The 23,685-nt window shown below is 58.6% G+C and overlaps 2 protein-coding genes across 2 annotated transcripts in view; one reads left to right on the forward strand and one right to left on the reverse strand.

The window, feature by feature from the left end:
* MAP4 (microtubule associated protein 4) overlaps positions 1-4,205 on the forward strand; it is a 140,596-nt gene extending 136,391 nt beyond the window's left edge. The window contains exon 24 of the mRNA XM_069859119.1: positions 16-4,205. Coding sequence (XP_069715220.1) covers positions 16-20 — 5 coding nt within the window. The 3' untranslated portion in view covers positions 21-4,205. The remainder of the gene's footprint in view (positions 1-15) is intronic.
* A 3,854-nt stretch (positions 4,206-8,059) lies between these two features.
* DHX30 (DExH-box helicase 30) overlaps positions 8,060-23,685 on the reverse strand; it is a 36,759-nt gene continuing 21,133 nt past the window's right edge. Inside the window, exons 5-19 of the mRNA XM_069859140.1 lie at positions 23,519-23,645; positions 21,954-22,103; positions 20,625-20,777; positions 19,366-20,187; positions 17,481-17,559; positions 17,116-17,220; positions 15,892-16,067; positions 13,061-13,267; positions 12,866-12,947; positions 11,846-12,039; positions 11,609-11,768; positions 10,824-10,981; positions 9,557-9,660; positions 9,314-9,453; positions 8,060-8,461 (exon numbers count right to left, since the gene is read on the reverse strand). Coding sequence (XP_069715241.1) covers positions 8,226-8,461; positions 9,314-9,453; positions 9,557-9,660; positions 10,824-10,981; positions 11,609-11,768; positions 11,846-12,039; positions 12,866-12,947; positions 13,061-13,267; positions 15,892-16,067; positions 17,116-17,220; positions 17,481-17,559; positions 19,366-20,187; positions 20,625-20,777; positions 21,954-22,103; positions 23,519-23,645 — 2,893 coding nt within the window. The 3' untranslated portion in view covers positions 8,060-8,225. The remainder of the gene's footprint in view (positions 8,462-9,313; positions 9,454-9,556; positions 9,661-10,823; positions 10,982-11,608; positions 11,769-11,845; positions 12,040-12,865; positions 12,948-13,060; positions 13,268-15,891; positions 16,068-17,115; positions 17,221-17,480; positions 17,560-19,365; positions 20,188-20,624; positions 20,778-21,953; positions 22,104-23,518; positions 23,646-23,685) is intronic.

Here is a 23,685-nt window from a genome sequence, read left to right on the forward strand (position 1 = left end):
CTTGTGTCGCTGCAGATTGAATCTCACCAGCTGCCGTTCCGTGCGCAGGCCGAGGCTCCCCCGGACCCCACGGAGCGCCCAGCGTCGTCTCCAACCCCCTCCAACCTTCCCAGCAGCACCTCCCAGCGCCCTCGCACCTCTGGCCGCCGCCGCCCCCGCCGCCAGCGCCCGCTCCCCCGGCTGCGCCTCCTCCAGGCCTGTGCCCCCCCGGCCCCTCTGCCCGCCGCGCCAGCCTCCGTTAACGCACTTTGGCTCTTTTAACTCGGCTTCTCGGGGCGGGGGGATCAAAAACGAAGGGATGGTGTTCAGCAGGGCTCGCGTCCTTCCCTCCGAGCGGCCCGGAGCTTCGCTCCCACTAGGCCGGCAGGTCCTTGTCGCCCTTCTCGCCGCCTTCGGCTCGTTCCGGGGGGGATTTGGAGCGTGGGGCGACTCGGCGCCTCGGGAATCGCAGCGTTTCGAGGGAGAAGCTGAGCTCCTTGGCGCTTTCCCCTCTAACCCCTCACCTTCCCCTCCGTGACGCGCAGCCCTTCGGCTCTTTTAACCGGTGGCTTCACCCTTTTTTTTCTTTTTTATCCTTCGTGCTGACGTGTTGAGGCCTGAGCTGCCCCCGTGTCCCCGCCGGCTCCTTCCCTCTTGCCCGTAGGAGAGTTAGAGGCGTAACCGCTGCTGCTTTACTGACATATCCCACCCTCGCCACTTCGCGCTGTTGTTGTTCGTTTGGGCTTTGGTTTATTATTTTTGGGGGGGTGGGGGGGGGTGCAGTTTCTTTTTTTCGTTTTAATCGAGCTTTTCGAAAACGATGGAGCAAAATTCCTGGGATTTAAGCCATGTCTGAGAGAAAGGGACGGGAACGTGGGAATAAACCGTAAGAGGCGCGAGGCCTGCGACGAGAGGCGCCGCGGTCGCGCTCGGGAAACCTCCCGCAGGGCCGGCGCGACGCCGGAGGCCTCGGGAGGAGGTTTATTTATCGCCTCGCGGAGCCCAAGCCCCGGGGTTCGTCTTCTCCCAGCGAGGGCGCGAGGTCTAGAGGCCAAGCAGGAGGCTCCTTGCGCCGCCGAGTCGCGGGTTGAGGCCGAGCGAGTTGATTTGGAGCAGGAGGATGGTGGATGGTTCGCGTTCGTGGTGTTTTCCGCTGATCCAGAGGTTGAACGGGAGGGAAAGTCAGAGCGGAGGCCGGGAGGGACGCGGCGACGCGGCCGCGAGGGACGAAGCGGCTCCCGGAGCCGCCGGCTCGCAGCTTGAATTCAGAATTTTCCCTCCCGAGCGGTTCGAGCTCCTCGTTTCGCGTTGCGAGTGACACTAAAGGCGATGACGTGTAAATAAATAAAACGAGCAAAGTCTTCTTGGGTCGTCGAAGTAATTTAAAGCGAAAAAGAACCAGGTGGAATAAGCAGGCGGCGGGACGGGGGCGATGGGAGCGAGGCGCGTGCGGAGGGGGCCGCTCAGGGAGGGGAAGCCGGCAGCTTCTCGTGCTTGGGGGACAATTTCTTTGGGAAGCCGACAACGACACGATAACCCGCAACCTGTATTTACACACAAAGATTCTTATTGCACTTGTATTTTTTATATTAAAGTTTGCATGGTTTCTAATAAAAACAAACAAAAAAAAAAGGCATTAAAATGTACCTAGTTTGCATCCAAGTCCGTCTGCTGGTTTCCTAAGTGCTTTTTACCTCTGGAAATGAATTAAAATGAGCGATGCAGATTTGCACCTGACAGGGGCGGTTATATATACCCTGAATCCTGCGCTTCCCTTCCTCTCCTCCTCCTCCTTCTCCTCCATCTCCTCCATCTCCTCCTCCTCGTCCTCCTCCTTCTCCTCCTCCTCCTCCTCCTCCATCTCCTCCTCCTCCTTCTCCTCCATCTCCTCCTCCTCCTTCTCCTCCATCTCCTCCATCTCCTCCTTCTCCTCCTCCTCCTTCTCCTCCTCCTCCTCCTCCATCTCCTCCTCCTCCTTCTCCTCCTCCTCCTCCTCCATCTCCTCCTCCTCCTTCTCCTCCTCCTCCTTCTCCTCCATCTCCTCCATCTCCTCCTTCTCCTTCTCCTTCTCCTTCTCCTTCTCCTTCTCCTTCTCCTCCTCCTTCTCCTCCTCCTCCTCCTCCTTCCCCCCTGGCTGCTCCCTCCACGCTCCATCCCTCCATCCCCATCCCGGTTGGCATCGACGCCCTGGCTCGGCTCAGCTCAGCCTTGGGAACCTCATCTGATCCAAAAACCGAGTCGATCCCTGCCTGGAACCTTCCGGAACGCTGCTGCCTCCCTCTCCGTGCTCCCCGCATGCCGCCCTCGGGATATATCACTGCCCCTCGGCTCCGCTTCCTTCTCACTTCTAAATTCTCAACGCCAGCTTCAACTTGAGGTTGTTCTTTCAGTTTGTTGCTTTTGGTTTTTTCCAGCGCTTGGAATTGAGGGGAAGTTGGGAAATCAAGGCTTTCCGTAGAGGCCGAGCCGAGGTTCCCCGCGCGAGGACGTCGGGGGCTCCAGGCGAGGCTTTCGCGTCCGCGGGGTGAGCCCGGAGCTCGGCCTCCTCGCCCGGAGAAGGGAAGCGGGTGGGAGCGCGGGACGGCGTGCGGAGTTGCTCGCGGTCACCCGAGGAGGCGTCGCAGGCTCTCCGCTCGCCTTCCAGCTCCAGTTCCGGTGTCGCGGGAGGAAGGCAATGCCGCCTCCTCCTCCTTCCCCCGCGTCGCTTCCCTCCGGGGTCACCTCCGCGTCCCCCCCAGCGTCTCCCACCGCGCGCGACCCCTTCCCGGGGGGCTGAGCCGAGCGCTCGCCGCCCGCCCCCTGCTTCTGTGCCACTTTCTAACACTCGTCGTGCCTGCGCGTAGCCGAACCCCCCTCCGCATCCGCTAGTGTCGCCGCGGCTCTTAGGGCAGCTGCGGCTTTAATCCAGATTTGTGGTAGTTTCGTCTCAAGGAAGCGGCCGGCCGGACTGGGAGCGGAGGGGAGCGCGGCCTCGGGTTCCCTGCGTGGAGAGGAGCGAGCGAGGCGGGCGGCGCCGCGGCCCTCGGCGAAGGGGCTGCACGCGCCGTTGGCTTCCTCGGGGCGGCAAATCCTCGTGGGCAAGGAGTGAGTCGGGGTGGGAATTTGATGCAATTTGAATGTACGCGACCCTCCCGGCTGCCGCGCGGCCTCTGCGCTCGGGAGGGGTCGGACACGGGTGGGTTCGGGCCCCGGGAGGCCGCGAGCAGCACTCGGGCTCTGGCCTTGGGGTCGCGTTGGCCGCTGGAGCCGCTGGAGCTGCTGTTTCCCTGCATATCAGTGAAATTCAGGGATACTTTGGAGCTTTTTCTAGCGTTAAACCAAGCACCTTGAGGGCCCCGCGGGGGCTCGCGGGAGCTGGGGGGCGACGGTCGCTTGGCCGCGAACTGAATGTAGTTTTAATGTTGATCGCTCGCCGTCGTCCTCGCGGCGCACGAGGGGCTCCGGGACCCTCCTGCTGGCGTGTCCCGTGGGCTTGAAGGTTTCTCGGAGGCGGCGCGGGGTCGGTGACGTCCCCGCGGGTGGAAGGAGGGAACGGCCGAGCCCCTCGGAGCTCTTTGTCCTTGCGAGGGGGACGGCAGCTTCCAGGCTGGGTTCGAGGCACCCAAAACCCCTCCAGGCCCGGGATTGGGGGGAAGAAAAGCGCTCGGGGAGGCAGCAGCGGAAGGCGAGCTCCATCCCTCCTTCCTCGACCCCGTTCCAGCCAGAGCAAGCGCTTCTCTCGCCGCGTCCCCCTCACGCTGGAGTCTCGCTGGCCACCAGCTGGTGTCTGGAGAGCGGGATCAGACACGAGACTCCCCTCTCGCGCCCGTCGCCGTCGTCCCACCTCGCTCCGAGGGGGCCGAGAGGCCTGGGGACGCCCGGGATGGGCCGAGCCCGGCCGTCGCCTCCCTCCTTCCGCGGCCTCGGAAGCCGCTGAGCCTCCCTGCCTCAGTTTCCCCAGCCGCGAGGCGGGGACGATCCCACTGCACCTGCTTCAGGGCGGCCGCGAGCGGCACGTAGAGTGTTCTAGAAACAACGCGGCCGGGGCGGGATGGGGAGAGGGGAGGGAGGCCGGAGCGCGGCTGCGGAGCCCCGAGCCGAGAGCTTGTGAGGGTTGGGGGGCCGGGGGGGTCCCCATCTGCCCCCCTGCGCGGGGCCGCGCGGCTGCCAGCTCCTCAGCACCATTTCCCGACTCGATGTTGTGATTCTTCCTGTTGTAAAGGGTTGAAATAAAGCTTCTAGATGTTCCTGCTCGGCCTGGGTGTGAGTCTGTGGGGCCTGGGGGGGGACACGGGGGGAAGAAAGGGGAGGGGATTGTCCCCTCGGCTCCTCTCGGGGAGACCTCAGCTGGAGGGTTGGGGCCAGCTCTGGAATCCTCAGCAGGAGAAGGAGATGGAGCTGTTGGAACGGGGCCAGAGGAGGCTCCAAGGATGATGCGAGGGCTGGAGAACCTCCCGCACGAGGACAGGCTGAGAGAGTTGGGATGTTCAGGAGAAGAGAAGGCTCCGAGGAGACCTTAGAGTGACCTTCCAGAAGCTGAAGGGGCTCCAGGAAAGCTGGGGAGGGGCTGTTCCCAAAGGCTTGTGGGGATGGGACGAGGGGCAATGGGGACAAACTGGAGAGGGGCAGAGTTAGACTGGACAGGAGGAGGAATTTCTTCAGGATGAGGAGGTGAGGAGCTGGAACAGGTTGCCCAGAGAAGCTGTGGCTGCCCCATCCCTGGAGGTGTTGAAGGCCACGTTGGATGGAGCTTGGAGCCCCTGATCCAGTGGGAGGTGTCCCTGCCCAGGGCAGGGTGGATCTGGATGATCTTTGAGGTCCCTTCCAACCCAACCCACTCCAGGATTCTATGAAGGAGGCACAAAGAGGGCTGAAAGCAATTCTTACGACTTCCAATCCCTTCATTAGAGAATCCCCCATCCCTGGCTTTTCCCCCTGGGGGCTCGGAGGGGAGGGGGTTGCTGGGCGCCCTCCGGGATCTCCCCCCACACCTCCCCCTGGCCCAGGTTGAGCCTTTGGCACCAGCCTAGAGCGTTTCCACCTTGTCCCCATCCTGTCCAGCTGCTCTTGGGGTGGTTTCCCACCCCTGGCTCCAGGGGAGGCACGAGGTCAGCAGTGGCCATGGCTGAAGGGGCTCCAGAGGCCACCACCACCTCTTAAATTCAGGTGGCTTCTCTGCCTTGGCCAAGGCTCAGCGCAGAAGACAACCCCGATCCCAGCCAGCCTTGCCCTGGACAAGGTTTCCCATCCTTTTCTCCTGCCCCGAACCCCATCCCGGCTGTGGAAAATCCCCCACCGGCACCTGGAGATGCTCCGGTGCCCCCCAGGGATGCTGGAGAACATCTCAAAGTCTCCTCAGGATCCTTCAAGCTCCCACTCTCCTTCTCCCCCTGCGGTCCCAGAGGGATGCGGCTGTTCTCCTCCTGGATCACCCTGCGGGATGGACCTTCCTGGGTTGAAGGTCAGGGATTTCACCCCTCGGATGGACCTTCCCAGGCTCAGGGGAGGGATTTCCACCTCACTCGCTGCCAGGAAAAGGAGCAGGAACGCGAGCCGGTGGCTGAACGCAGAAGGAAAAGCTGCGGAGGAGAGGCGGTTACTACTCTATCCCTTTTTATTGTCTTTAATCTATGTTGTAAAAAGATCCAGTATCACATAACAGCCACGGAAGTTTCCCAATATCACACGAGTTCCGAACCATGGAGACAATAGCTTAGTCTTTTTTTTTGTTTGGTTTTTTTTTTTCATCTTGTTTTTTTTGTTTTTTGTTCTTTTTTTTCACGGTTTTTTTTCTTTTTTTTTAAGCCCTGCGGAAGGGCCTTCTCCCCCCTCTCCGGCCCCGACAGGAACGCGCTCGGCTGCCAGCGACAAACCTCGGGGCGGCAGCGAGCCCTCACAGCTCAAGCTCTTGTGCTTCTCGGCCCTCGCTCGCTCCAAGCCGAGGCCCCGGCTCCCTTCGTTCCAGTAAATTCGGGAGGACCGAAGGGTCATGCCAAGCCCCAAGGGTCGTGCCAAAGCCCAAGGGCAGCAAGAGCTGCCGGTGCTCACCTCGATCGCGGATCCGAAGAGCTCAAGGTCTTTGGGAGCAGAAGGGGGAGGCCGCAGAGAACACTCCCTCCGTCCCGTCCCGTCGCGTCCCTCGGCCCCGGCTCGCGGCCGCCTCGCCGTCCCGAAGCCTCACAAGAGCCCTGTGAGGTAGGTCGCTGTCTTCCTTGACAGAGAATCCAAGGCAAAGCTGGGATGAAAGTCCCGTTTCTGGCTCGGCGCCGGGCCTGGCCGCTCCTCCTTCCACAGAAATATGGTCCCCGGTCATAAAAAACAAAAGGGTTTGCGTCCGCGCTCCTGGCGTCCCCAGGGAGAAGGGGCCGAGGGGCAGCGCCAGGCGGGTCCCGGGCGCGCGAGGTCGGGGATCCGGCCTCCTCGGCGCAGGGAGAGCAAGAAAGGATAAAAAAAGAAACGGTAACAACGCAAAAGGACGAAAGGAAGGGGCTGGGGGGGGAAGGACAAGTCACATCTCGCACTCATAACGCCCCGCTGGGCGCAGGGCCCGCGGCGAGGCTCCCACAGAAGCCAGGGAGCCGCGCGTCCAGCCGCTGCCTCCTCGCCGACGGCTGCGGGGTGCCCGGAGCTGGGAGAGAGAAGCCGACGGTGAGGATGGAGCGTCGGGTGGTGTCACCCTGCAGCGGAGCTCACACGGAAAGCCACCAGCCGCCGGAGAGGCTGGATCAACACCACTGCCGGCGAGGAACGGCACCGGCCTCCACCGGAGCTGCTGGATCCACACTGACGATGATGAGGAACGCCACCATCCTGCTCTGGAGCTGCTGGATCCACGCTGATGATGATGAGGAACACCATTCCTGCACTGGAGCTGATGGATCCACGCTGATGATGATGAGGAATGCCACCATCCTGCTCTGGAGCTGCTGGATCCACACTGATGATGACGAGGAACACCACCATCCTACACTGGAGCTGATGGATCCACGCTGCTGCTGCTGAGGAACACCATTCCTGCTCTGGAGCTGCTGGATCCATGCTGATGATGATGACGAACGCCATTCCTGCACTGGAGCTGCTGGATCCACGCTGATGATGATGAGGAACGCCACCATCCCGCACTGGAGTGAGGGATCCATGATGCTGATGATGAGGAACACCAGCCTGCAGCGGAGATGATGGATCCAGGATGCCAAGGAACACCATCCTGCTCTGGAGCTGCTGGATCCACGCTGATGATGATGAGGAACGCCACCATCCTGCTCTGGAGCTGCTGGATCCACACTGATGATGATGAGGAACACCACCATCCTGCTCTGGAGCTGCTGGATCCACACTGATGATGATGAGGAACGCCACCATCCTGCTCTGGAGCTGCTGGATCCACACTGATGATGATGAGGAACACCATTCCTGCACTGGAACTGATGGATCCATGCTGATGATGATGAGGAACGCCACCATCCTACACTGGAGCTGCTGGATCCACGCTGATGATGATGAGGAACACCATTCCTGCACTGGAGCTGCTGGATCCACACTGATGATGATGAGAAACGCCACCATCCTGCTCTGGAGCTGATGGATCCACGCTGATGATGATGATGAACACCATCCTGCACTGGAGCTGCTGGATCCACGCTGCCGATGATCAGGAACTCCACCATCCTGCTCTGGAGCTGATGGATCCAGGATGCCGAGGACTGCTGGATCCACACTGATGATGATGATGAACACCATCCTGCACCAGAGCTGCTGGATCCAAACTGACGATGATGAGGAACGCCACCATCTTGCACTGGAGCTGCTGGATCCACGCTGCCGATGATCAGGAACTCCACCATCCTGCACTGGAGCTGCTGGATCCACGCTCAGCACGGCTGTCGGAGGAGCATCCGTCGTCCTCGTAGCCTGGAGAAGCTCCTGTACGGGAACGACTCCGTCGTGGCCCGTGGGGACGGGGCAGGGGCGATGCGGCAGCTCCATCCCGGCTTCTCGAGTTGCCGTCCCGGCGCTGTGGAGGAGGCGACCGGGTATCCACGAAGCCGGCGTCGAGGTCCCTCGGCACTTGGGATCCGTTCCCGGCGGCGCTGGCTCTTCCCAGACGGTGACCGTGCCCGGAGCCGACGGCTGGAGATTCAGACAACATTAATCTTCTAGGATGGAGAGAGATGACTTCACAAGGGATAAATAGAACTTTTATTTAAATAAACATTTGTGAACAGCTTTATACAAATTACAAGTCCCCACAGAATCCTCGGGCTCCGCTAAGCGCCGAAGCTGCCGGGAGGGCCCTTGAGCAGATCCACCAGGATGTCGAGCAGCTGGCTGTGCTGGTGGTGCAGGTCCCCAGGGATGGCGGCCATCTCGTAGCACAGGCACGTCTCCACCATCTTGGAGAGCGAGACGCGGAAATCCCGCAGCAGGCGGATGGTGTAGGAGTCTCCTTCCAGCACCAGGAGATCGCTGTCCGTCAGGGAGACGGTCGCTCGCCAGCCATCATCTTGGTGGGAAGGAGAAAGGAGGTGAGACACGGCAACGGGGCTGATCTAAGCCGGCCTCTCGCCAACGCCACCAGGGCGGAGCAGGCCCCTTCCACGCCAACCCAGGAGAACCAGAGAATTGCTTGGCTTGGATGGGACCTTAAAGATCAGCCAGTTCCACCCCTGCCATGGGCAGGGACACCTCCCACTGGATCAGGGGCTCCAGCCCCATCCAACGTGGCCTTGAACCCCTCCAGGGGTGGAATCTGGGGGTTCTGGTTGGTGACAAGTTAGAATCATGGAACCATGGGACGGTTTGGGTTGGAAGGGACCTCAAATACCATCCAGTTCCACCCCTGCCATGGGTGGAGACACCTCCCATTGGATCAGGTTGCTCCAAGCCCCATCCAGCCTGGCCTTGAACCCCTCAAGGATGGGGCAGCCACCACTTTCCTGGGCAACCCGTTTCGGGGCCTCCCCACCCTCCCAGGAGAACATTTCTTCCTAAGATCTCATCTCCATCTCCCCTTTTTCAGCTTCAAACCGTTCCCCTCGTCCCGTCCCTGCCCTCCCTGACCCAGAGCCCCTCCCCAGCTCTCCTGGAGCCCCTTCCAGTCCTGGAAAGCTCAAGAGCATCTCAGCTCTTCATTCCTCATGGCACAAGCTGCTTTCTCCACTTCCCTGGGCCGCTACAGCCCAGAGAAGTTCTCAAATCCCCACATTTTCCAGCCCCACCACCGCAACATCAGCTCCGAGGGAAGCGGCTGAGCAAGGCGAGGGTATCGCCGGCCAAGGGAAGCGGCAGGGCAGCTCGGGAGGAGCCGGAGGCGGCTCAGGAGGCCCCATCGGCCCGGCAGCGCCGCAGCACTCACCTCGGACGTGGATATCGGTGTCGGTCATGAGCAGCACGGCCAGGGGGTGAACCTGGGAGGAGTCCCGTACAAAGACGCCTCCGTTGGACTTGACGGCCATGAAGTACGTTAGCCAGCGGCTGTACAGCTTGGACGCCTCCCTGCGCAAGAGAAAAGCTCCGTGTCGGGTCCTGGGGCTGCGAGGGCCACGGCCTGGGGCCACCACCACCCTCCCGTGGTCACGGAGGAAGGTGGATCACCTACCTGTTGATGGTTGACTTGTGGAGCAGAACGGTGCCAGCCTTTGTCCGGTAGGCGTAGCTGTTGGGTTTGAACTTGCCCTGACGGGTCACCTTGCCTTGTCTCACCTGGAACGAGAGGAACATCTCCAGCATCCACACAGCAAAGCTCCTTCCCTTGTGTGCGTGAAGGAAAGGCCACAGTGGTCCTCTTCCAGTCACCAAATGCAAGGGGCAGCAAACAGGAGGAAGATGCCACCTTGATGGCTCCCAGACCAAGCTACAGGAACCCAGCATGGATCTGCACGGGCTGGGGTGGCCCAGGGACCTGGGGCTGGTTAGCCTGGAGAAGAGGAGGCTGAGGGGAGACACCTCATGGCTCTCTGCAGCTCCTGGAAAGGAGGTTGTGGTGAGGTGGGTGCTGGGCTCCTCTCCCAAGGGACAAGGGAAGGGACGAGAGGAAACGGCTTCAAGTTGCTCGAGGGGAGGGTTAGATTGGATATCAGGAAATATTCCTTCAGGCAAAGGGTTATCGAGCTCTGGCAGAGGCCACCCAGGGCAGCGGGGGAGACCCCATCCCTGGAGATGTTCAAAAAACATGCAGATGTGGCATTTGGGGACGTGGTTCAGTGGTGGAGTTGAGTGTTGGATTTATGGTTGGATGTGACGATCTTACAGGTCTTCTCCAACCTAAATGATCCTGTGGTTCCTCATTAGGAGGGACCCTGGGGTGGCACTGGAACAGCAGAGAGAAGGACAGGAAGATGAGGAGGCTCCAAGAATGATGTGAGGGCTGGAGAACCTCCCGTACAAGGACAGGCTGAGAGAGTTGGGCTTGTTCAGCCTGGAGAAGAAAAGGCTCCCAGGAGACCTTCTAGTGATGAAGGGGCTCCAAGAAAGCTGTGGAGGGGCTGTTCCCAAAGGCTTGTGGGGATAGGACAAGGGGCAATGGGGACAAACTGGAGAGGGGCAGAGTTAGACTGGACAGGAGGAGGAATTTCTTCACCATGAGGGTGGGGAGGAACTGGAAGAGGAGAAGAGGTGGCTGCCCCATCCCTGGAGGTGTTGAAGGCCACGTTGGATGGGGCTTGGAGCCCCTGATGCAGTGGGAGGTGTCCCTGCCCATGGCAGGGGTGGGACTGGATGATCTTTAAGGTCCCTTGCCACCCAAACCATTCTATAATTCTAGATCTCCTCGGACACACCAGCACCTCTGCCAACTCCCCGTTCCCCCATGATGCCCCAGTGACCAGCAAGGCCAGGAGAGCGAGAGCAGAGCTGGGAGCCGGTACCTGGATGAGGTTGGGGTAAAGCCCGGCCATAAGGACTCCCTTGACGAGTTCCTCCTCTTCGCTGTACTGGTTACAGACCGAGGAGGGCATGGTACAGTCAGACGGCGACGACACCAGGAAGGCTTCATAGAGGTTCTCCGAGAACTGCTTGACAAGGCCTACAGGGAAAAGACACCCCCAAGGAATGAGTCACTCGCTCCTTCGCCTCCAGGAATGAAACAACCTCCACAAGGCATCAGAGGCTTGACTCCAGCGCGGAGAGCTGTCCTGCCTGTGGCCTCCTCGGCCTTCCCAGAGCCACCTGCCCAGCCCACAAGGTTCCCTCAGCAGCGCTCCAGCCCTTCCAGGGATCACAGAATCATAGAATCACCAGGTTGGAAAAGACCCACTGGATCATGGAGTCCAACCATCCCCATCAATCACTGACCCATGTCCCTCAGCACCTCGGCCACCCGGCCCTTAAACCCCTCCAGGGAAGGGGACTCAACCCCCTCCCTGGGCAGCCTCCAACAGGGACCAATCACCCTTTCCAGGAAATATTCTTTCTAGATGTCCAGCCTGGAGGAGCTTGAGGCCACTGCCCCTTGTCCCCTGTCCCTTGGGAGAAGAGCCCAGCTCCCTCCTCTCCACAACCTCCTCTCAGGGAGTTGCAGAGAGCAATGAGGTCTCCCCTCAGCCTCCTCTTCTCCAGGCTGAACCCCCCCAGCTCTCTCAGCCGCTCCTCCTAACCCTTGTTCTCCAGCCCCTTCACCAGGATGGAGCAGAGCAGAAGGCCCCGGACTCACCGTTGATGAAGCGAAGGCTGGGGCCGTACAGGTAATAGTCCTGCAGGTAGTTATCCCTGGCGCGACTGTCTCTGCGTCTCAGCACCTCTTCCCAGCCGGCCACGGCTCTGACGAAGGCGAGGTGATCGCTCCCGCTCTCCCGGCTCAGAACGGCCTTGGCCTGGGAGGAGGACAGACGCGTCAGCTGAGCGGCAGCCCCTTCTCGCCACCCAACTCCCTCGAGGAGAAGCCGCTCACCTTGTCCACCTCGGCACGGTTTTGCAGGCTGCTGCTGAAGGGGTCTCGGGTGAGGCAGGAAACGATGACGAGCAGAGGGTGGAGGCAACGGTAGATGGAGGCCAAGACGATGGCCTTGGCCAACCGAGGGTCTGTGGAGATCTGGGCGAGGCGTTTCCCCAAAGTGGTGAGGGCTTCTCGCTGGTCCAGCACTCCTGGAGTCACAGCATCACACAATTAGGGAGGTTGGAAAATCAGAGGATAGAATCACAGAATCACCAGGTTGGAAAAGACCCACTGGATCATCGAGTCCAACCATTCCCATCAATCTATAAACCATGTCCCTCAGTGCCTCGACCTTCTCTACCACATGGCAAGATGACAACACCCCAGCTATGAACACAGATCAGGCTAAGAATGTTGGGGTTGCTCAGCCTGGAGAAGGCTCCAAGGAGACCTTCTAGAGACCTTCCAGAACCTGAAGGGGCTCCAGGAAAGCTGGGGAGGGGCTGTTCCCAAAGGCTTGTGGGGATGGGACGAGGGGCAATGGGGACAAACTGGAGAGGGGCAGAGTTAGACTGGATGTAAGAAGAATTTCATCACTGTAAGAGTGGTGAGGAGCTGGAACAGGTTGCCCAGAGAAGCTGTGGCTGCCCCATCCCTGGAGGTGTTGAAGGCCACGTTGGATGGAGCTTGGAGCCCCTGATGCAGTGGGAGGTGTCCCTGCCCATGGCAGGGGTGGAACTGGATGGGCTTTGAGGTCCCTTCCAACTCAATCGATTCTATGATTCTATCACAACTTCCCTTCTTTCTGTGCTCCCTCTCCGTTTTCTTTAAACCTTGGGAAGTTCCTTCCACTCCCTGAGCAAAGCAGCCCAGGAGACAGAACAGCACCACAACGTGAAGGGTTTGGGAAGTCCCCACCGAGGGACAATCCTGCCCAGTCTGTCCCACAGGATCCTGTGCCAAGTCCCAAACCCCACGTTTACGCAGCAAACGTCTCCATCGCTCCCACCCCAGGATGCAGCAGCAGCAACTCACCGATCTCCTGCAGCAAGATCACCGCTTCATCCACAGCTTTGATGTCAGGGCTGTCCAGGGCCTTGGAGAGAAATTCAACTGCCTGAAACGCAGAAGGAAAAGAAGAAAAGGCGTAAGGGCACATTTCTCACATAGGAGCGTTGGGGAGCCCTCGGGATCCGATTCTTCTGTCCTACAGGCACGTCCTGGGCTCACCGTCTTCTCCGGCATGTGGATCTTAGCCTGAACCACCAGGTTCTCGAGTGGCGTGCGCAGGATCTCGGGAACCTGATAAGTCGGCATCTTGTCCAGACGGCTGCGAGGGAAGAGGTGATAGGCAAAGCCCGACTGACAGCGGCCAGCACGCCCTCGCCTCTGCACCACGTTGGACTTGGACACCCACACCGTTTCCAGGCAGGAGACCTGGGAAAAGACGGATCACAGAATCACCAGGTTGGAAAGGACCCACCAGATCATGGAGTCCAACCATCCCCATCAATCACTGACCCGTGTCCCTCAGCACCTCGGCCACCCGGCCCTTAAACCCCTCCAGGGAAGGGGACTCAACCCCCTCCCTGGGCAGCCTCTGCCACTGCCCAATCACCCTTTCTGTGAAGTATCTTCTCCTGCTGTCCAGCCTGAGCCTCCCCTGGTGGAGCTTGAGGCCATTCCCTCTCGTCCTGTCCCCTGTCCCTTGGGAGAAGAGCCCAGCTCCGTCCTCTCCACAACCTCCTCTCAGGGAGTTGCAGAGAGCGATGAGGTCTCCCCTCAGCCTCCTCTTCTCCAGGCTGAACCCCTCCAGCTCTCTCAGCCGCCCCTCCTAACCCTTGTTCCCCAGCCCCTCCCCAGCTCCGTTGCTCTTCTCTGCACTCGCTCCAGAGCCTCAACATCCTTCTGGTGGGGAGGGCCCAGCACTGACCCCAGGATTCGAGGAGCGGCCTCCCCAGGGCCGAGGCCAGAGGGAGAAGAACCTCCCTGGCCCTGCTGGCCACGCCGGCTCTGCTCCAAGCCAAGATGCCCTTGGCCTTCTTGGCCCCCTGGGCCCCTGCTGGCTCCTGTCCAACCAACCCCCCCAGGTCCTTCTCCTCCAGGCCCTTTCCAGCCAGCCTTCTCCTAGGCTGGAGCTGCCCAGGGTTCTTGTGCCCCAAGTTCCTGGTGGAACCTCAGCCCGTTGGTCTCAGCCCGTGGATCCAGCCTGTTCAGGTCCCTTTGGAGCCTCCCGACCCTCCAGCAGATCCAGCTCCCACCCAGCTCAGTGTCACCCCCAAACTTGCTCAGGGGGCCCTCGAGGCCTCCATCCAGGTTGTTGATGAAGACCCTGAGCAGGGCTGGACCCAGCCCTGAGCCCTGGGGACACCACTTGTCACTGGCCTCCAGCTGGAGGGAACTCCATCTCCCCTCACTCTCTGGGCCCCCATCCAACCAGTCTTTCCCCCAGGAGAGTGTTCACCTGGCCAGGCCAGAGGTGACAGTTTCCGAAGCAGAATCCTGTGAGAAACTGTCTCAAAGGCTTTACTGAAGTCCAGGAATGAGCGTTCTCTGTCCTCTTTAAACGCAGCCTCTTCCACCCAGTCCACAGACCTCGAAAAGTCCTCATGATAGAGCAACCATCCTGCCAAAGGGCAGGAAAAGCCTTTCCCTCTTGCTGCATCCTCTAACGCTGTGAAGACCTGAGCAGCTTGGCATGAGGATGAGACCCTGATGCCATCTGCTGGCCACCAGCCCTGGTTCCACACAGCTCCTCACCCTTTCCTGCTAGGAGGTGCCAGCAGAGCATGGAACCCACCTCGACGTCAGGCGTGCCGCGTGCCAGCACGGGGGCTGCAGGGGCTGCCCCGGGGGAGGAGTTGGATTAAAAGTGGGTTAGAAACAAGGGCTGGTTTGAAACTAGAAGCGGGTCAGTGCCAATCGCCTCCCAGCCCTACGGAATGTTCAACCACGGGGAAAAAGAGGCAGCAGCGTAGAGCCAGAATCTCTTCTTCCAAGAGTAACAGCAGCACAGTTGCCCTCGTGTTGTTATGAAATCATAGAAGAGTTTGGGGTGGAAGGGACCTTAAAGATCATCCAGTTCCACCCCTGCCATGGGCAGGGACACCTCCCACTGGATCAGGGGCTCCAAGCTCCATCCAACGTGGCCTTCAACCCCTCCAGAGATGGGGCAGCCACAGCTTCTCCTGTTCCAGTTCCTCCCCACCCTCATGGTGAAGAAATTCCTCCTCCTGTCCAGTCTCACTCTGCCCCTCTCCAGTTTGTCCCCATTGCCCCTCGTCCCATCCCCACAAGCCTTGGGGAACAGCCCCTCCCCAGCTTTCCTGGAGCCCCTTCAGGTTCTGGAAGCTGCTCTAAGGTCTCCTTGGAGCCTTCTCTTCTCCAGGCTGAACAAGCCCAACTCTCCCAGCGTGTCCTGTGGAGCCCAGCAGTTCTGGGGGCAGCTGAGGGACCTGGGGCTGTTCAGCCTGGAGAAGAGGAGGCTGAGGGGAGGCCTCATCGCTCTCTGCAGCTCCTGGAAAGGAGGCTGTGGTGAGGTGGGTGCTGGGCTCTTCTCCCAAGAAGCAAGGGACAGGATGAGAGGGAATGGTCTCAAGTTGTGCCAGGGGAGGTTGAGATTGGATAGTGGGAAAAATTCCTTTCCTGAAAGAGTGGAGAGTGGTGAAGCCCTGGCAGAAGCTGCCCAGGGGAGCGGTGGAGTCTCCATCCTTGAAGGGGACCAAAAAGCACGTGGCTGTGGCAGCTGGGGACATGATTTAGTAGTCACAGTGGGGTTGGGCTGAGAGTTGGACTGGATGAGCTTGGAGGTCTTTTCCAACCTCAATGATTCCATGATTCTCAAATTCTAAGTCAACAGGGTCCCTGGGAGGGAGCTTGGTGAAGGCAACCACCCTCTGAATGAGTCAAACGCTGTCCCCAAACAGGGACACGATGCCAGTGGCCCAAGGGCCAAACGGGGAGCGGCTCTACCCTCCCACTGATGGCATCTCACACGCGGCTCCAAAACCGTCCCTTCCAGCCCATCCCAAATCTACTCAGATGCAAGAAGGCATCGGTACCTTGGTCTTTAGATCGTAGCGCTCCTCCTTGTGGGTCCCACTGTCCACCACGTGGACGATGTCGTTGATGGTGATGGAGGTCTCGGCGATGTTGGTGGCCAAGACGATCTTCCTGACGCCAGGTGGAGGGCGCTGGAAGATGTTCTGCTGGTCCATCATGGGGATGTTGGAGTGCACTGGGAAACCAAACCAGAATCAGTCCTACCCTGCAGTACAAGGCCGAGGCGGGCAGAGCCCCTCAGCCCTCTTGGTACCATCACCTCACGCTTGAGAAACGGGGAGCGGGGATGGAGACCCCGCTTCAAACACCGATGGGCACTGTCAGCAGAGCCCAAGAACATCATCTGGGAAGGCCTCGTTTCATTTGCTTCAACCAATGGCTCAACAGCAGCAGGAGCTCCGATCACCTCTTGTCCCACAGAGGCTAACGGCACCTCCAGAACATCTCCAGACCCTCAGAAGAAGACAAACTCCCTCCCACAGAGCAGTTTGGCCGCTCCTCCCTTTCCAAAAGGCCTGTGGGGCAGGAGAACGTGGTATCCTCATCGTTATCTGGTTTCATTTTGTCTGAAGGGGTTATCAGCAAGCGCCTGCGATGCTTTGATATCCCATCTTCGCCCTGTTACAGATCAGCGATGCAGAGGAACCACCAGCAACCGCTCGGAGCAGCGGGGGAGCACGAGAACATGTGCTTTTCACAAAAGAACACCTGCAGTTATCAGCGATTGAGCAGCTCAAAATTATGCTCCTGGCTGGCATTTGAAAAGGGCCATTAAAAACACAAATCAAACAACCCCCAACCAGGAAAAATCTCACAGCTTGGCAAAAAAAACCCTGGCTTTTGTTAGAAATTCCCTTTCTGGGATAGAGAACGTTAAAGTCACAATCAAAGCTGAGCTACGGAGTCCACCTCCACCCCCAAAACCAGCTCTTGAGGCCGGTTTCACGCAGGCTCAGCAGGAAACTGCAGCAACGCAGCACGGAGCGGGTCTCTCCTCGCTCAACTCTGAATTCCTGGAGGCGAACAGGAAGCCAAGAGGGTCCTTTGATGCCATCCAGGTTTAGTGGCCTCTGCCAGGGGCTATCTGTGTTTAACACGCACAACTGGGCCGCATATCAGAGCACAGGAGCTTTCTCGGTGTCAGAGCGAAGGGTTCGCGGACTCAACTGGCTTATTTGTTCTCCGGAATCCTGGGGAGAAGAGATTCAGCGCTGCTGTCTCACCTGGAAGGACGAGGTACCGGCTGTTCTGAGATCCCAGCATCTCCAGCAGGCGCTGCTGCACCCCTTTGATCTCCTGCCAACCAGGGAGGAAGCAGAGGATCCCACCTGAAAGAGAGCAAGAATTAGGAACGAGCGACCTCGAAATGCGAGCGCCTTTCCCCAGCTGGAGGCACAGAAGCTGCTGCCGCACGGGAGGGATGCTTGGAACTGGCCTCCAGCTGGAGGCAACTCCATCTCCCCCCACTCTCTGGGCCCTCCACACAACCTCTTTTCCACCCAGGAGATCGTTCCCCTGGCCAGGCCCGAGGTGACAGTTTCTGAAGCGGAATGCTGGGAGAAGCTGTCCCCCCAAGAGCAGAACCTACCTGGTTCTCCGTGGGCATCAATCTGGAGGACGAGGTCGGTGATCAGATCAAGATCGAGGACACATTCATCATCGGATTGCTGGATATAAGAGAGACACACGGGTAGATAAATGAGCGGGAAGGCACAGAGCTTCCAGGAGCATCTTCTGGAGAGAAGAAACACCTACACTTGGACAGCCCCCCCAGGACTAGGAGCCAGGAACCTCAGGAGCCCGCGTTTGGCTCCATCTGGAGCCTCCTCTGCTGTGCAGCGAGAAGATAGAGCTCCTTTCCTCTCCTCCAGCCTCGGCAGCAGAGATTTCGTACCTCTACGAAACGACACAAAAACTAACACGACAATTTTGGGGACAAAACTGCACCAAACATCCCTGGGACTTGAAATCCTCAGTAATCTGGAAGGTCCCCGCTGGGCCAGCTTAAAGAGCACAGGTCACAATCCCAACCACGACAGAAACACGAAGCTTGACCTGAAGGCCTCAAGACAACGTTGAGAGGTGGGAGAGGTGGCCGAGTCGCTCAGTTGGAGGGAGAGAAGCTGGGATAACAGGTTGACAGCTTCTAGTCCAGTGAGCTGGAGGAGGAAACATCTAGAGGACTTGGCCAACCTCAACGACTCTGTGACTCCATGACTCACAACTGAAGTAAGATGAGCCAGAGCAAAGAGGACACAACTGGAGGGCGTTTTGCAGAGGAACAGTAAAAACAGTTGGAAAGAGGGAAGTGAGGGATGCAGGATGGGGAGCAGTGAGGTAGCTAAGTGGTGCCGTACACCACCACCACCCCAGGCCAGAACCAGCTGGCACAGAGCATGGAGAAATTAAAGGACAGAAGCAACTTGGAACCAGATCTGGAGTCACACTTATGCCACAGGGGAAGGACGGGATGTCATCCAGAGAGACCTGGCCAGGCTGGAGCAGTGGGGCTGGGAGAACCTCAGGAGGTTCAACCAGGCCAAGGGAAGGTCCTACCCCTGGGTCGGGGCAACCCCCGGGGTCAATCCAGGCTGGGGGAGGATGGGCTGGAGAGCAGCCCTGAGGAGAAGGACTCAGGGCCCTGGTGGGGAGAAGCTCCATGTGAGCTCAACATGAAACCCCCGTGTCCTGGGCTGCATCCAGAGCAGCGTGGGCAGCAGGGAGGGAGGGGATTGTCCCCTCTGCTCCTCTCGGGGAGACCTCAGCTGGAGGGTTGGGGCCAGGGCTGGAATCCTCAGCAGGAGAAGGAGATGGAGCTGTTGGAACGGGGCCAGAGGAGGCTCCAAGGATGATGCGAGGGCTGGAGAACCTCCCGTACGAGGACAGGCTGAGAGAGTTGGGATGTTCAGCCTGGAGAAGAGAAGGCTCCAAGGAGAACTTCTAGAGATCTTCTGGAGACCTTCCAGAACCTGAAGGGGCTCCAGGAAAGCTGGGGAGGGGCTGTTCCCAAAGGCTTGTGGGGATGGAACGAGGGGCAATGGGGACAAACTGGAGAGGGGCAGAGTTAGACTGGACAGGAGGAGGAATTTCTTCCCCATGAGGGTGGGGAGGGGCTGGAACAGGTTGCCCAGAGAAGCTGTGGCTGCCCCATCCCTGGAGGTGTTGAAGGCCACGTTGGATGGAGCTTGGAGACCCTGATCCAGCGGGAGGTGTCCCTGCCCATGGCAGGGTCGGCTTTAAGATCCCTTCCAACCCAACCTATTCTACGATTGTATAATTTAATGGGAATACTCTGGGTTCTAAGCTGATTTCCCCTCTCAGAGGTGACTCGGTAGAGGTGACAGCCAAGCACACACTGTCCAAACGCCACATTTAAGCAGGACGAGCTCCAGGCCCAAACCCTCCTTGGTTGATTGGCCAGAAGTCGGTGCCTCAGCCAAAGGAAAGAGCTTAAACCCCCACTGCAAACTCACCTTGATCTCGTAGTGCCGGTGTCGGTGCCGGCCCAGCTTGGCCAGGATCTCCTCCAGGTAATATTCCTTCACGGGATACATGAAGCCCGGCACCTTGACCACGGGGCAATCCCCAAAGTAGTGCGAGAAGCGCTGATTGTCTCCCGTGGCGCTCATCAAAACGAGGCGCAGGTCAGGGTTCAGCTTCTGGATGCCTTTCAGCAAGATAAGCAGGAAATCGGTGTTGACGTCTCGCTCGTGGACCTCGTCGACCACCACGTGGCTGACGCCCTCCAGGCTGGGGTTGCCCTGCAGCTTCCGCAGGAGGATGCCCACGGTGCAGAAGAGCAGGGCTCCTCCCCGAGCGGGCGGCTTGCTCTCCAGCCGCACTTGGTAGCCCACGTTCTTCCTCATGTTGGGCCCCAACTCTTGGGCCACGCGCTGGGCGACCGAGATGGCGCTGATCCTCCGGGGCTGGGTGATCACCACGTTGCAGCGGGCGCCGCGGCCCTCCAGGATGTAGTGTTCCAGCAGGAGCTGCGGGATCCGCGTGGTCTTCCCACAGCCCGTGTCTCCCGCTATCACCACCACCGGGTTCTGCTCGATGGCCGAGAGGATGGTGTCCTTGTGAGGATCTACGGGCAGCGGGTGGCTCTCCTGCCACGAGGAGCCTCTCCTCTTCCAGAGGGCCAGGAGGTTCTGGCTAAGGCGAACTTCCTCGGCTTCCAGCATGGGTATATAGGTCTTTCCGGTGATGGCATCGCTTATGGCACCAGATTCCTTGCTCAGGTTCATCATGTCGTCAGCGATGCGGGGCCGGGATTCCCTGATGTCCACTGGGTACTGGGAGAGACAAAATCAGCAGGGAGAAAAGGTTAGTCGCAGTCCTCAGAAGGACGGAAACAAGCACCAGACGCAGAGCTTCCCCAAAGCCTCTTTGGATTTTAGGTAACGCAGCCACTTGAGCTGAGGTTATTTCAAGTGAGAATGAAGGTGGGCAGCTCCCTGAATGTTCCTCATTGCACCCTCTGGTTTAGAAGAGGAACTGGCGGCCGCAAACCAGTAACCGAAGCTCTCCAACCCAACCCTCTCCAACCCAACCCTCTCCAACCCAACCCATTCCAACCCAACCCATTCCATGGTTCTATCAAAGTCAGCAGAAACCACTCAGGCCATGAATTCCTTCAACATTTTGACATGAGGCCCTCAACCCAGGCACAGCTCCTGAAGTTCAACGGCGTCATCCCAAGGTGGATCTCAGAGAGCCGAGCAAGCCTTACGTGATTCAGATAGTTCTCGATCTTGCGCAGGGTTGCTTCGGGAACTTTGATGTGACAGGGCTTCCTCTGGTTCTCGCCAAGTTCCCGGAGCGAAGTCATGTTGTACATCGCGTGGCTGAGGGGGTTGTTGTTCTTGTCCACCAAGCCAAGGCTCTGCAGAAGAAGAGGCGAACAACGCTCTCAGATACCAGGACTACTGCACATCACAAGCTGGTAGACATGAGAACATGAGTTCTACACGTTTGCACATACGAATGTTCCCAACCCATCACCTCCAGCTTTGGCCACGGCAAGGAACAAGGCCCGACCCCGTCTCCGCTCTGGGGAAGCGGATGCATCAGAGCCTGCTGCTACCTGTCCCCACCACAAGGCTCACGAGGTGGTCCTGAACAGACCCGTTGAAGAAAGAGAAGCCACAATTACACCTGACGAAGCCCTCCTGCCTCTCTTCTAGTTCTACGCCGTTTCTTGGACAGGATTCCACTCTGCCGGCACTGAAGTCTGCAGGGAAACCGTCGCAGCAACATCTCTCGGCTCAGCACCCTCATCCACTCGGAGGTGTCCCTGCCCTTGGCAGGGGGTTGGAACTGGATGAGCTTTAAGGTTCCTTCCAACCCAAACCATTTGACGATTCTGTGATTCCATTTTATGATTCTATGATTCCATTTTATGATTCTATGATTCCATTCTACGACATGGAGCTGTTGGAACAGGCCCAGAGGAAGCTACAGAGATGATCCGAGGGCTGGAGAACCTCCCAGACAAGGACAGAAAGCTGGGGAGGGACCGTTCACAAAGACTCGGAGTGACAGGACAAGGGGCAATGCGGCTAAACTGGAGAGGGACAGATTTAGACTAGACCTAAGAAAGAATTTCTTCACCATGAGGGTGGGGAGGCCCTGGAACAGGTTGTCCAGGGAAGTGGTGGCTGCCCCATCCCTGGAGGTGTTGAAGGCCATGCTGGATGGGCCTTGGGCAACCTGATCCAGTGGGAGGTGTCCCTGCTCATGGCAGAGGGTTGGAACTAGATGATCATTAAGGTCTCCTCCAACCCAAACTATTCTATGATTCTATGATAAGTCCACCTACAAGAATGGGAAGATGGCAGACAGCGGCCAAGAGAGCAGTGTAACTTCTTCTTCTGGGATCTCGTTTAGCGATCGTTAGGAATGGTTGAACTCGACGATCTAACAGGTCTTTTCCAACCTAGTGACTCTCTGATTCTTCCAGGATGATTCCTGCATCAGGCTTAAACACGATAAGCCAGACACGAGGAGCGTCTCATCACAGACTCACGAGACAAGGGACGCAGGAGCCATCTGCACTTACCTTTAGCTTCTGACAGGCCAGCGCCGCTGCTTTGTTTTCGGCCTCCACCTTGCGACGGCCTTTGGCAGCAAAAGTCATGGGGCAGGGCCAGCGGAGCGTCAGCTTGCAGATCTTGGTCTTGGTGCCCACCGTACGGAACTGCATGTACTCCTAGAAGGTACAGACACAACATCAGCCTGCAGGAGAGGCTACGAGCCTCTGGAACCAGAGAGGCATTTTGAAACTGCTCTGGCTGGAAAGTGCCTGGAGGAGAAGGACCTGGGGGGGTTGGTTGGACAGGAGCCAGCAGGGGCCCAGGGGGCCAAGAAGGCCAAGGGCATCTTGGCTTGGATCAGACCCGGCGTGGCCAGCAGGGCCAGGGAGGTTCTTCTCCCTCTGGCCTCGGCCCTGGGGAGGCCGCTCCTCGAATCCTGGGGTCAGTTCTGGGTCCCTCACTCCAAGAAAGACCTTGAGGGGCTGGAGAACGTCCGGAGAAGGGAACGGAGCTGGGGAGGAGCTGGAGAACAAGTCTGAGGGCCCTAGGGGTGTTCAGCCTGGAGAAGAGGAGGCTGAGGGGAGACCTCATTGCTCTCTGCAACTCCCTGAGAGGAGGTTGTGGAGAGGAGGGAGCTGGGCTCTTCTCCCAAGGGACAGGGGACAGGACGAGAGGGAATGGCCTCAAGCTCCTCCAGGGGAGGGTCAGCCTGGACAGCAGGATGAAATCTTTCCTGGAAAGGGTGATTGGTCTCTGTCCGAGGCTGCCCAGGGAGGGGGTTGAGTCCCCTTCCCTGGAGGGGTTTAAGGGCCGGGTGGCCGAGGTGCTGAGGGACACGGGTCAGTGATTGATGGGGATGGTTGGACTCCATGATCCAGTGGGTCTCTTCCAACCTGGTGATTCTATGGCTCTATGATATGCACCGCAGCATTTCTAAGCAGAGCTTAAATTGTTGGGGTCTCGTTTGGTTTGGGAGGGTAATTTTGAGCAACGTGCCAGAACAGGTTTCCTCCACTGAATTCCACTCCTGAGGCGGTGGCTAAGGAGAAGGGAGAGCAGCCAAATGTGTGGACAACACAGCCAAGAGCCGCTCTTTGCAGCACAAGAGGCTCGAGGCGGAGGTGGGGGCCACGTACCAAGGAGGAGGATCACCAGACACTGGCAAGAGTTGAGTTGTGGGAAGATTCCCTCAGCAGAGAAACTTGGAGCAACACAAACTTGCGTTTGTTGCAGATAAATGGGGAAACTCAAACTCATCACCTCATAAAATGTTCTCCTTCACTCACATAACGGATCCTCCATCACCTTGGCCTCAAAGAACAATATTCTTTGTGCTTCTACACAGACATTTCCTCAGCTCTCACCACAAATGGTTTAGTGGCAGACAGGTAGGGTTGGACACAATGATCTCAACGGTCTTTTCCACCTGGTGATTCTATGATTCAAACTCTCTTTCTCACTCGCCAGGCTGATTTTTCTAGGCCTGCTTGCAACCTCCCTCCTCCCCCCTGTTCTCCGCTGCCCCAAAAAAGCACCCAAAGGGATCCCGGTTGGAGTTTTTGAGCTTCACGGCCTGCAGAGACCACCGTACCTTGACTGTGGAGGAAGAGGTCGCAATCTGAATCACTTGGGCTAGAAGATTTTTGGGAAGCGGGAACTGCGTCAGGGCACGGATGGCAGTGTTGTCGTCGGTCATTTCGATGGAACTGCCTCCTCGGCTAAAGAGAAGAGAAAAGTGAGATGAAAATATCCACTCTG

The sequence above is a fragment of the Phaenicophaeus curvirostris genome, chromosome 6 (genome assembly GCF_032191515.1).
Source record: "Phaenicophaeus curvirostris isolate KB17595 chromosome 6, BPBGC_Pcur_1.0, whole genome shotgun sequence".
Taxonomy (NCBI): Eukaryota; Metazoa; Chordata; class Aves; order Cuculiformes; family Cuculidae; genus Phaenicophaeus; species Phaenicophaeus curvirostris.